The sequence below is a fragment of the Macrosteles quadrilineatus genome, unplaced genomic scaffold, assembly GCF_028750875.1.
Source record: "Macrosteles quadrilineatus isolate MER2022 unplaced genomic scaffold, UCM_ALF_1.0 Scaffold_2__2_contigs__length_208266976, whole genome shotgun sequence".
NCBI lineage: Eukaryota > Metazoa > Arthropoda > Insecta > Hemiptera > Cicadellidae > Macrosteles > Macrosteles quadrilineatus.
Genome location: NW_026542595.1, coordinates 106,330,558 through 106,344,347, shown reverse-complemented (window position 1 = coordinate 106,344,347; position 13,790 = coordinate 106,330,558). Strand labels below are relative to the sequence as shown.

Sequence of the window (13,790 nt, the reverse complement as noted above, 5' to 3'; positions counted from 1 at the left end):
TTATATTTTCACCATTGTTGGTGTTACATTAATTTAATTGTAAATGAATATTGTAAAACAAAAGTTTTATAAAAAGACTAGGACCTGAAAGCTATTAACTAGCTTTAATACAATATTTATCGTTCTAATAATATTTTTACATGATATTTAAATTATTTTTAGGATTATTTATAGTAAAATGAAAATGTTTAATAAATTTAAAAATAAATTTTATAAACTCTTTCAAGAACTAATTAATATTATAATTCAATTAATTGTAATTGAAACATACAACATGTTGTTCTTCAATAAATTCTAATATTTAGTTAAGTTAAAATAAAAATTTAATTTACTTTTTTTATTTTATTCTAATATTTTAATTCCTTTTTAGGAAAATAAATTATAAAATAAATATAAAATAAATATAGGCGTAATATAATATAATTAATGGATAGTTTCTATATTTTACCAGTATTCAATAGAAACTATATATAAAACCTTTTTAAATATTACGCAATCCTGGGGCTATGAAAATGAATTTTAAAACCTTTTTGCCGTCTACAGGATTACTTTACCACACACGAGTTTAAGTATATGATTGCGAAGGTAATCCCTCGGCAACGAAGCTTTTAATCTCTAGTAAAGTGTAAGTATATGGTTTTAAACCAAGAAATGTTTTTAGTTAAATAAAAAATACTCATAGTAATTATTTAAAAAAGTTAATTATTAATTTTGAAATTGAAAAATATGCTGGTTTTATTAAAAAAATAGTTTCATCGATATAGCTTTTTAATATTTTATCAATAATGAATTACAGGGAAAAAAACTGAGGGTGAAAAAGAATACCTATCGAACAATAAATAGCATAAATGATTCAACAAAAATTAAAAGTACAAAATTTGCAAAAATCAATAGAAAAGCAATAAAAAAACATAATTTACAAAAAATTAAAATCTGCCAATAGGGTGGAATGTTTTAGGTCAAAAGCTTTGAATTAAATAATAATATTAGTAAAAATATATAACCCTTTAATTGACAAACCTTCCTAATCTATGTAAAGAATGGACTCTGATGTGTTTATTCTTTCCAGTAATACAATATAAAATTACAGTAACAAAATATGCCAGATAACCCACTTTAAAAGTCACTTCCGGCCCAGAATGCCCGTTTCTCTACTACTGACAACTTTTAGTATTCAACAGATCAATTAACTTCTAGGAAGGTTTGCCAATGGCTGACCAATCAAAAAAATAAAAACGGAGAGCGAACAAAAACAACTTCGCGAAAACTTACTCTTTCTTTGGTGGGGGTGGAGCCTCTCTGTAAGAAAAAATGAAAAACATAATCATTAATAAAGAGAAAACATTATGTATTACCCATAGTGTATTGTTCACCAATCCATAAACTCAAGCACTTAAATTACAGCTCGAAAATATTTCATAATTTTAAGTAAGATTTATTTTACTTACTCATAAAAGTATCAACCTTCAAAATTACACAAGCGAGAAATCGATCATTCCAAAAGCATTTAAGAATACTGTAATTAGAATCACGTTTTCTATATTTCTAGCTATATAAAAAGGAATATTTTTTTTCTACCATGAACAAAATTTCTACTAAGCATACAGCGCGAGAAAATATTAGAACTTGCGTGAATAGTAAAGCTTTAAATTATTTTTTTGAACTACAAAACCAAACTGTAGCAAAGACTATTGAAATAGAAGAATTACGCAAGACTACTACTGTATTTATTACTGAAACGATGCACCTTAGATGCTACCTGTTTTTTTTTTTTTTGCTGTTGAAAGAGAATTTTAAAACCATAACTACTTAGTCTTACTAGGCCCTAGTGAAAATTTAATTTAAAAATAACTTAAATGTCCAGTATGATATATTTTTTAATTAAAAAATAATATCTGAAATTTAAATTTATTTTTTTGTAATTAAATATTTGTTTGAGACTAATTTTTATTAATTAGTCAATATTGATAATAATTTTGAAATGTATCCAAGTAAAAAATAATAAATTTAATAAAACATAAATATATATTGATTTAATTGTTTTGAGTTATAAATTAACAATATTAAAAAAACATCTTAAGGAACAACTACAATCATCTTCGAGAATTCTCTTTCAACTTATTATATGTAAATTGACACGACAAAGCAATGTTTCTATAAGCATACCGAAGCTTACCAAACGAAGCCTGTTAATTCTATAATAATAATTCATGTTAGAAAAAACGTTACTTGCGAAGTATCAGGGGGTTCTCCTTAACTTACTTCCTACAAACAGAATTTCACAGTCATCAAGCTGACAAATTACAAAATTTATTGTAATAACTAATAAAACAGTTTTAGAGTTATAAAATTACATTTTAGATATCTTCATTATGTTTCTTGTTTTGTGGGTGGAATGGCGTCCAAACAATAATTACGAAACTGATATTTCGTATGTTTTATATTAAATGTTATTTTATTTAATTGTCATCAAATCACTAAAATACCAGTAATATATTCTGTATCAAATCGGATTCACTGATTGAACAGTTAAAACAGTCAGCTATACATGTTTTATAAATTTGCATAACATTTCGTTCTGATATTTGTAAATTTGGTTTATTTATAAATTATAACTTTCCATATGTTCACAGACTTTATTTTTTGTGATAGAAAACCCGTAATTGAAAGTTAAAGATTTACGATAAAGTTTTAAATTAAACTATATTCTAGGATTATTAATTTCATATTTCTAAATCGAGATAAGACGGCTATTTTGAATAAAGTTATTAAAACAAGGAATATTATGTATATTGCAAAAACGCTTACAAGAATAATACGATATTGACCTATAATTAAATATTTTTAGACGCGGTTTCATGCCGCTTTCCGTATGGTTCTATAACAAATTGAAATCCCTTCGACCTATCTTACATATTAAATAGATAATATAAGTAAACAATTGTGTGTACTTTGATCCCCTTGTTTTCACGCATTTAGTAAAACTGTAATTTGTAAGTAAAATACTGTACCTATTTACATAATACTAAGATATCTGCCTTTAAAAATGGTTAAGAGGCAAATTCATGTAAATAAACTAGTACATTATAGTGAGCATAATATTATTAAATATTTATGTACAAATATATAGATAAAGAATTGAGTTTAGTATTTGTTTATGATACATGAAAAGATTGTTATTCACTGTATAGGTTAGTATTCCAGTAGAAAATGTACATAAAAACATAAGTAGTGTTGTGGTATAGGCGAAATTGTGTACTTCAATTTTACTTTAGAACGGATTACCTCTAAATATAGCTATGAGAAATATAATACAAACGTAATTTAAAAAAAAATCTTGGCTTTCATATGTGTAACCCAAGTGTAGATAGATTATTACTTTTTAAGAACGTTTGAAAACCAAAATTCATTTTCAAAATCAGTCAGTGAACTGAAATAACTTATTTTACAGAATATGTAATTGTAGTTTTGAAATTTATAAGCAATGAAAATATATTTTTTTAAAGGTACGGACTGGTTAAGTGTTACTAAAATAAGTATTTCATATTATGCAACATTTATAGTAACTAAAAGTATAACTTCCTAAACTTTGTCCTAAAATTTTCGAGGAAAATTGCCATAATAAATATTACTCTAAACATATTCTAAAAGTAATTAAAGTTTATTGTAGAGAAGTCAGAACACTTACGCCTCTTCCTCCTCCTCCTCACTGAAAGAAAACAAAAGAAAAACAAAATTAATCAAAGTTAAAAAAAGGCAAAAAGAATATAAATAAGCCAAAGAATAAACAAAGAATAACTAACATTATGCTGTTGTAAATTTTAACTTTCTATAAATTTATAAGTGATTTTCTGTAATATGTTTTTTTACTTGTATTTCAATAAAATGATTACAATTAAAATATTTTACTATAAATACTAAATTAATGAATGGTTGGATTTTAAATCCCAGCACTTTAGAACAGCTGGTATTGACAATTTTATTGATTAATCACTTGATTATATTGTTATACAACAATTAGATAGGTACCTCTATAGAGAAGTATATAAAGAAAAATAAAAAGGACTGAATAACTACTTCATTCACAAAATTTAGGCGGTTTAAGGTGAAGGTTTCTTAAGTTCCCCCACCACCTTTTTAGGTTAATATCAGCTGATCATCTGTCAGCTGTTGTTTTAATGTTAGGGTGAGGTGGAGGGGATGGAAACGCTTCCCATTAAACAACCTAAATTTTGTGAAAGGATTATAAGCTACTAAATAATACTAATAAAAGTAATTTAAAGATACTTACTCTAAAAAGAGAAGCAAAGCTGTAGAAGCGACAGCAAAGGTGATGAAAACTTGAAGAACTAGCAATATTGTTATTGGTTAAAATAAGCAATTATAAAAGCTGATGATGGTGAACAAGTGTTAAAAGAAAATAAAGCACAAGTAGTACATGTCTTCTTACTGTAATTGATTGAAAATTGATAAAAATTTTTGAATGTACCTAATCTGTACTTAAAACATAGGTTTTATAGGTTATATAATACGGAATTGTAAAAGCTAGAGGGTTTGAGTTAAAGTTGACAATAGAAGAAACTGAAGAGCTGTTTATAATAACGACAACTGATGGTGGGATGAAAAACACTGCGATGTAAAAAAAATAGTATTTGGCGTTAGTGTACAACCAAATAAATAATAATGTATTTTAATGTACTCAACTACAATATACAAATACAAAGTGTAACAAAGGAAACTAAAAGAGTAGTTATAATCAAACTACCAAATCAAGAGAGTACATACACCCCATCTTCATGCATTAAAATATTTATATGCATATATTTCATATTTGTAACGCAACATGCATAATATTTTCATGCTAAATGTATGACTAAATGACTATTAGACAGAAATACATGACCACGAGACAAAAACGTGTACGTATACAATCACAATTTATTCTCATTCATTCAATATTTCACTCAATACAAAAACATAATATATTTTATAGTATGATTTTACACAAAAAAGACATAAAGTCTCCTCTAATACAAGGTCGCGGTGAGACAAAAGCGGCAACACCGCAGGTCCGGCCTACTGAAACAGCTGTTGCACTGATCCATATTGGAGTGACCGTGTAACGTTTATGATTGCATGTTTTTCATTTATGTTATTACCATGACAATAGGCCGGCCGGTACGACGTTGCCACACACCAACACCACGGTCTTGTATACTGGGTGTCCGTAACAAACGTTTCAGGACTTTGGGATATGAATCCTCGTACTAAAAGGAAAAAAATATTTATGTTAAGAAATTTCCGAAAATAAATATTTACCTAGTTATCGACTATTAGCGAATTTCCCTATAGGGAAGTAGCTATTACCGTAGGTGGCACGGTAAGACCTAGACCCGGGACCAATTTACTTTTTCATTTTGATGTCCCCAGAGGCCAAAAACACCATTCGTTCAAATTTTTATATATGTATTTATATATATATATATATATAGACTTATATATATATATATATATATATACGTCCGTGAACGCGATAACTTGAGTAATTTTTTTCCGATTTTGATGAAATTTGGTTTAAAGGTGTAAAGCGGGATAAACTTGAATGAGTTCACGAACCAGCACGATCGGACCATGGGAACGGGGCTTTACGGGGGGTTTTATGGGGTAAAAATTGGGTTTTCTCACTTTTGACCCTCAAAACACAAAATTTCCCGATTTCTCTTTAGACCTTTTTAAAGAGCTTAAAAAAACAAATAATTTAGTATATAAAAGTATTTTTGTTCGATTGTTAGTAACGGAGAAAATTTAAAAAATTGTAAATTTAAAATTCCCATGTTATTCTTATGGAGAATATTGTCAAATGTTGTAGTTTGCTTGTTTATGGATATATTTTGATCAAACTTGGCAAATTTATTTATTTTGTACTAAGCTATCAATATTTTACTCAAAAACACACTTTATTAGTTTCCTTGTAGCAGCAAACCTAGGTACTCGTTAAACATAATGTTATTAAAATATAATTAACTGAAAATCAATTCAGACAGATGGAAATTCGCTTAGTCGGCAGGTTTGCTGTGGTGGGGGTATTTTTTTACACATAACTATTTTTTTCTTTGAAGTTTTTCAACCGATGATTATGAAACTTGGTAAGCATGCTAACGTACACAAGAACTATTATAGAAAAAATAAAGTTGGCCCGCTTAGACATTTCAAAATGGATCTTATTATAGGTCTTGGGCACGTTAACATGCTTACCAAGTTTCATAATAATCGATTGAAAACTTCAAAAATAAAAGGAGTTATGTATAAAAAACAAAATGGCGGATATCTAGGTAAATTTGCATTTTCGGACATACCTTCAGGTAAACCTTTTTCTTTTTTTTTTAGTGTGAGCATTCATATCCCAAAGTCCTCAGACGACTTTTATGGACACTCTGTATACTGAAGTAGGCCTAAACATCTAATCTAAATAGAACAGCTGTAGCAATCATTCTATAAAAAAAGATGTAATTTTTTAATGCAGAGTGGACAAATGCTTGCTAAATATTGAATTGCCTCTTCAGTATGATTTAAAAAAATTGTGTTAAGACATAAAAATACTTAAGGGAACCCAATCAGTAGCTGAAATGAAATAACATTACTTTATTAAATATTCTAAGACTGGTTACAACTAAGAGACAAAAATGGAATATCTATTTATGTCTTACAGTTTTTAATCTGTATTAAAATGTTTGATACATTGATGGTAACTAATGAGGATCAAGATTCTCATTATCCACCTTATATTTTAATATACATAAAAGCACAGTTAAGTCATCTTTATACTGTCATAAAAAATCACACCAAAGTCATTGGTAAATTGAAAAGCAACTTTACGTCGAATAGTTAGGTTTGGTTTTGAAAATAAGCCAAAATGTTTACAGCATGATAAAAGAAATTATTGATGCATAGCAGAATGAATGGAGCAGGAGAAGCAAGATAGTAGCGAGAAGAATTATTTGAAAACTTAAGTACTAAATGAGATAGAGTCTTGGACTCTCTATTCATAGAACGACTTACGAGTACACATCCTCTTCATCCGACATGTTTCAAGCTTTAGGAAGGGCTGGAAATAAAACAAAACATGATTAACATACAAAGAAATAATAACATAGCTTCCTATAATACAAGGCCGTGGCGAGACAAAAGTGGCAACGTCACAAACCCGGCCTACAGAAACAGCTGTTTATGTTTACATGTTGGTTATTACTGTTATTACCATGGCAACGGGCCGGTGCGACGTTGCCATATACCAACGCAGTGGCATTGTATCGGCGGAGGCTATGTTAATACTGACTATAACCATAATAAACTATAAGGGAAATATTGACGTTTAGATGTTATGAAAAAAATACTTAACGTAGGCTATAGTCTGATTCGAAAAATACTTTACGCCACACTACACTGTTTTGACAAAATTTCCCACGCAAGGATTTAGTCAAGAAAACAGCTGTTTGCCATCTGCTTAATCAAATGGGGTTTCATAACGTTCTCTTGTACTGTAATGAGTTTTACCGGACATTAATCAGCTGTTTATACTGTATTTTGTAATGAGTGAGAGTGGTTAGTTTATAAACAAAACCATAACCTCTCTTAGAGGTTATGATTGTTATTCCTTTAGTCGGTGATAATCTAAGGATTTAGTAGTATGGCGTAAAATATCGTACGTCACTCGTCCAAAATGTGTTTACCGGACTCGTATGGTAATCCCTATGGTATGGTAAACACCTTTTCAGGACTAGTAACGTAATATACTATTAAATTGAAAGTACAAATTTCGTAATTTTCACAGGTAAAGATTTATGATACAGTTTTTGGTTTGATGCTGACAGAAGAATGTTAATTATACATCATATTAAAAGTAATGTAACTATAGGCTAAGTTTATATTTTTAACCTTACAAGTACTTTGTTCAACCTTTATATCGTGCGTATCTTTTGAGTCACATAGAAATAACAAAGTTGTATGTTATGCTTGTAACACAGTATAAAACACATAAATAAATTCGTTTGTCAATCCATAGATATAAAGTTCAGAAACTTAAAAAAAACCTAATTACGAATTGTAAAACAATATTACTATTGATTGTTTGGCCTAATGCACATAAAGACCTAATTAGTTAAGTTAAGGTTATACTATAAATAGTACTAAATATATCATGCAAATGTACCAGTAAAGTCCAAGCCACTTTGTAGTAGATTAAAAATATTTTATATATGTGTCCTTCTATTAACTCTAAAGTAATTTAGTACTCGTCCTATTTCACAAGCTTATCTTAAAGGGGGTTCGGCATTTTCTAATTATAAAATTGTGGTCTATATAATTAATACGCGAACACGAAGTTTGTCGGTTGAACTCCTTCGCCATTTCTTAACAGATTTTATCCATTGACGTCTCATTGGAAAGAAAGTGTCGCGTAGACTTGTTAGGGATTATTTTAGGCGTAAAATAATGTGTACTCCATACGAACTAGCTATTACTTTAACTAAAATAATCCCTTCATACGTTTAAATTGAAACGAAGTTGAATATTAATGTATTAAAAAACATGCAATTTTAAATAGCTAGTAGATTTATGTATAACTAAAACTGATGCTCTACTTTGTATTTTTGTATTTTTTTAATGTTCTAAAAATTCAACGAGTTAAAAAAAATTCTTTAGCCTTCTAGATCACGTTAATGTAATTATAATACTGTATGTCAGTGGTTTTAATTTGTTAATGGTCGACTGGTTTTGAAACTAAACGTTACTTTTAAAATTTGATACCAAGTTATTCAGGATTCCTCTCGTTACTAGGGTAGTGAATAGTCGTCATAAGCAAATAAAATCACACTTTCAGGCTCGGATAGGAAAACGTTTGACTACATTTTGGCAAGATAATGGTACTAATGAAAATTATTATCAATTTGGTATTGAACTATCTGTTTAAACATGGTTAATAAAACATGCATAACCTTAATTTGAATTTCTTAAATTACGATTTTTGAACTACAACTTAGCAGTTTCGGAGCCTACAACGATTAATAAATTTGTAATAAACCTTGAAGTTTCAAAACAGAGGTTATCGGCCCAAAAAGATCGCTTAGATGTATTAGATGGTTTTCTTTGACTTATAAGAATTTACAATCTGCAAGTACAATAGAATTTGTCAAGCTAAAGGACTTTAAAAATTTGACCTAACCTGTACATATAAGAACAGCACTTACCTTAAGTGACTACATACGAATCTATCAAAGATTTAAAGACAAGTAAAGGACGGTCTAGAACAGTGCGAGCGCTGCCAGCTGTATTTTAGTAGCTGGCCTTACACGGGCGTGGTGGACTCAAAATAGAGTCTAGCTGCAGTTCAGAAACATTGCTGAATAAAACAGCCTGCTACATACATCCAACCTCAAACGTAAACCTCAAGCATACCATGGTCATATCTATAATCAAATATGTAGGACCCATTAAACCTACTTTCCACTAATGGTTGTCAAACATAGAGTAATTTAAATGAAGACTATTGTAAATAGTTTTAACCATTTGCACGAGTGAACAGACAACTGAGGTCACCTAAGGATAAAAGCTACGGCGAAGTAAATTAATTTTCCTACAGTCACCCGATAAAGTGGGATTCATTGCACGGATTATAGTACAGAAAGCCTTACTTTGGCACACAGTTTTTACTTTGGCGCACACCAGTGTTCCAATGAAACAACACAAAGCAGCGTGCTTTTATTATGCACATAATTTGTGTACGTTTGAAGATAAGTTGGCAACGCTTACAAATATACGATTACAATCAGCTGGTGCAGCGTTTCGCATTTCGTTCAATCTTTGGATTTAACCTAACCTAAAAACTTGTTGTACAGTAGTTGAAAGCACTAATTATCTATATGATAACAGCAGGAAAAATATAATGTGTTACACGAGTGCAAACTGCCTCCCTCACTAGTTACACAAATAACTATTAGTTGGGTCAGTATTTTATAACAGTTGTTTATTTACTTTGAACCTAACCTAACCAAATACTGTTTCTACAGAAAGTCGGGCTATACAAATTCAAAGAGTTAAAAATACTACTGACCCTTAAGTGTTTTACGACGTCTAGTGTATAAAAAGAGTATTTTAATGTCTATTGGTGTTTTTAAAGTATGAACTTGAACTTGAACTTGTTTTTTGTGTGTGTCTTGAACTTAAATCTATACAAAGTTTGCACTAAAATGAATCATACAAATTGGAATAACAATAAACAACTAAGGAAAAATACACCTAAACTATGAGAATATGAGAAGGATTATTTTTTAATTTTGTAGTGTCACGATTATTTTACTTACTTTTTATGGTTGTATTTTTATGTGCAGAAGTGTGGGGAGAATGTAGGATAAACCAGTCTTTTAAATATTTTAATAAATTGCAGGAAACATACCCTAACCCCCCGCCCCCCACAATCAAAAGTAGAAATCAATAACAATGAATCGAAAAACCTGTGTACAACCAACATTTTATTCTTATCAACTCGATATTTAATGTACAATTTAAAAAGTCAACATTTCATGAAAGTAAAATTATAATGTTATATCTTAAAAACACAGTCGGAATACACAATTTAAGGTATCCATCGATCTCCATTCATAGATGAGCCATCATAAAAATTAATTCGATTCACATGGTTTGATATGATATGACACTTCAGAAATAATTGTATGATGTAATAATGCAATGAACAGTAGTGGGAGAAAAACAGTGTGAAGGTAATGAGTATATATAGATGAAGTACTGCAAGAAGAGATGTCAGTAGATGGGCCATGCATCTAAAACATGATATAAAAATTTTGTGTCATTTAAAATGTAATTGTACAATTGTGTAAAATTTTATTTGTGTGTATTAATTTAATAAGCAGTAACAACGAAAATTCTACAAGACCTCAAGTAATACCTCATGATAATTCCGCATCTAATAAAAAAGCCATCTAAAATATATCGAAAATATCTCAAACAATTTAAGTAAAACCCCTTTGAAAAAGACTGAAAAATGTTACCAACTTTTTTTCATTTCTATGCCAAAATCTACACAATCAATGGGGGATTTTCAAAGACATGAATGTGTCATTGCCAAAGTGCTGAATTTACTTGCAACAAATAACGGAATAACAGAATAACAGAATCAATTTAAACCTCAGCTACATCACAAGTCTATTATACGCTCTTATTATTGAACCCGATGAGTTGGGGTGTAATTGTAACGATTACTATGACACAAGAATCAGAACAACTAATTGTTTGATGTATAAACTATCCTCCTCCTACCATTATCATGCTGTAAGCTTTGTAATTTCTAAGTCAATTGATTTATTCAAGTAAAATTGTTTGGCTTTATGATAATTTTAGTACAACAAGATGTAAGAAATGTATTGGGAAAGATTGTGCATGGAGTATATAGGTATAAACAAACTAGTGAATGCAACTTAGATTTATTTTATTGTCAATGAATGGATGAATATAAAGAAATTAATTTCCTTATTTGATATGATACATAATTAAAAGTGGTAAATTTCGTCATAATTTTGCATTTAATTAAAACTAATAAGACATAGTACATATGTATTTGTAAACGATTCAGGTGTAACAAGAAATTGAAATGAAACTTCAAGGTTAAACACGGGGAAAATATATAAACTAACTTTGGATTTATTTCAATAATAATTTTAAATTTCGAATCTATGATTTTTTAAATTCAATCATGCGTTACTAAGATTAGTTGTGTATGGTTAGGGGAAACATATATATATTTTCAAAAATGTTATTATTAGTGGGCCTACCCATAACTAGACTAAAGTGAGTGGTAAATAAGTGTGCATACGATGTAAATTAAATTTCTTCGAGAAACTATATATATCAGTTCTTAGTGGTTGTTGGATACACGATTTATAAGTGTTGAGTGTATAATAAAAAAGTTTTTTTTCATGATAAAGGAGTTTTTTTGGTCCTCTGTGACGAAATATAACCTGGAGTGTTGTGTGTATAATACAAAATCCATAGGAGATTTTTTTAAGGTTCACAGCGACGAATTATAACATAGATTCTTGACAACCTAAAGTAAAATCTAGGTAGGAATAACAAGGTAATATATTTTCGCATCTCGGATAATAATTACGAGTTTTAGGTTATGTAAAGAAGGCTTATTTCATAAAAAACACACAAAAAGTAAAAACTTCTATTTTGAAAGATTCTCAAAAATATTCCTAGAGTCCTCAGATTAATATGACTAACTATTTATTTGTTATATCACTGAAAACCATATTGTTAAATGTAAAAATTCATACTTATGTCCGTTATGTTGTAATATAAATATAATACAATTGTTTTATTACTTCATTGATTAGTTTAATATGGAAACTACCTATTAACCGATTTTGTGTAATTTATCGAGAAATTATGGTAAAAGGTACATAGTCTAATTCTTGTCAATAAAATGAACTAATAATATAACTTTCATGTATAAGAATTCATCAATATGACATTAATTATTGTAAATAAATTCTGAACGTAAAATAGAGTATTTTAATATTTTTTAATAACATGTATGTATAGTGTAAAACATAATTGTTATGTAGTAAGGACTATGCCTCCTTCATTTGACTATTTTTCCTACTTACGTTTTGTTAATTAAGATATGTGAGATGAAATGAAATAAAATTGTAAAACATTTTTACTAATTAAGAATTTTGGACATTGTATTAATCTTTTTCAAATGTAAAATGACAGGTATGAATTTAATATGGTTATTGGAACAAGAATGGAATTTGTTTGTAGTTACATTATTATGTATTTATTTTCAGTCTAGTAACACATTGTACGTGTATTAGAACTTCTTTTGTAGTTTAAGCATATATTTAAAAAATACATGTCTAAAAATGACTTTACGAGTTTGTGTACACTAATATATCACATAGAGCAAGAACATAATTCCCTTACATTGTTCACAAAAATATTGTTTAAATTACTAGTTAAACATGGTACTAATGACATGAACACTACGAACACTGTTAAGCCTACTCGAGAGGACTTTAAACAAGAGAATATTTCAAAAAGAAGTTTTTACCTTGACACTCCTGGTTAACACAAAACAGCACTTCACACTTCACTGCGCGACACTGTACAATCCGGTCGTACCAGAACCTTTATTTTCCAACTACTTTTTTGTTCCAGAACCTTTTTTTTTACACCTACTCCTCAGTGGCTTGGACTTACCGGTACACTCACGGCACAATATAACAGACCCACGTATACTCACTGCCTGTTAAGATAGAGACGGCGATGGAATGAGTGAGGTCCGCAGTTGTGTCGGGCTCTGGGACCTTTCTGAACGCGCTGAGCAGACCTATCCTCCCCCACCACTGCCAACCGATCCGATTTCATTTTTCACATTTTTCAATCGGCATATCAGTCTCGTGTTTTGGAGAAATTTATATGGTAACTGAATCGGAACACCAGAGAAGTATGACATAAAATTCAGGGAACAAAAATTGCATAGCTAAAAATATAAGTCTCGTATTTTGGAGATATTTATATACCTAGTACCCCAATCGGAACATTAGATAAATTCAACAAAACAAAATTAAATAGCTAGACAATAAAAAATAAAAATGTAAAAAGGTGATTCTTTATAAATTTATCTTCACTTTGGTGAGAATAGTATAGTTTTTAACCAAAGAAATACTAAATAATAAAATAATTAGATACACTTCCAATGTCAGGAGTCACAC

At 29.3% G+C, this 13,790-nt stretch overlaps 1 protein-coding gene across 8 annotated transcripts in view; it reads right to left on the bottom strand.

The window, feature by feature from the left end:
* The window catches only part of LOC128986206 (troponin T), a 30,489-nt gene extending 17,067 nt beyond the window's left edge, over positions 1-13,422 (bottom strand). For 3 of the 8 annotated variants that reach the window (XM_054406418.1, XM_054406419.1, XM_054406422.1), the window contains exons 1-4: positions 13,319-13,422; positions 7,060-7,105; positions 3,689-3,709; positions 1,273-1,299 (exon numbers count right to left, since the gene is read on the bottom strand). In XM_054406418.1, the coding sequence (XP_054262393.1) occupies positions 1,273-1,299; positions 3,689-3,709; positions 7,060-7,085 (74 nt within the window). In that variant the 5' untranslated portion in view covers positions 7,086-7,105; positions 13,319-13,422. Of the gene's footprint in view, positions 1-1,272; positions 1,300-3,688; positions 3,710-7,059; positions 7,106-13,126; positions 13,237-13,318 lie in introns of those variants that run through there. The other 5 variants (XM_054406420.1, XM_054406423.1, XM_054406425.1 and 2 more) reach the window with 4 other exon arrangements.
* Positions 13,423-13,790: the final 368 nt, after the last annotated feature.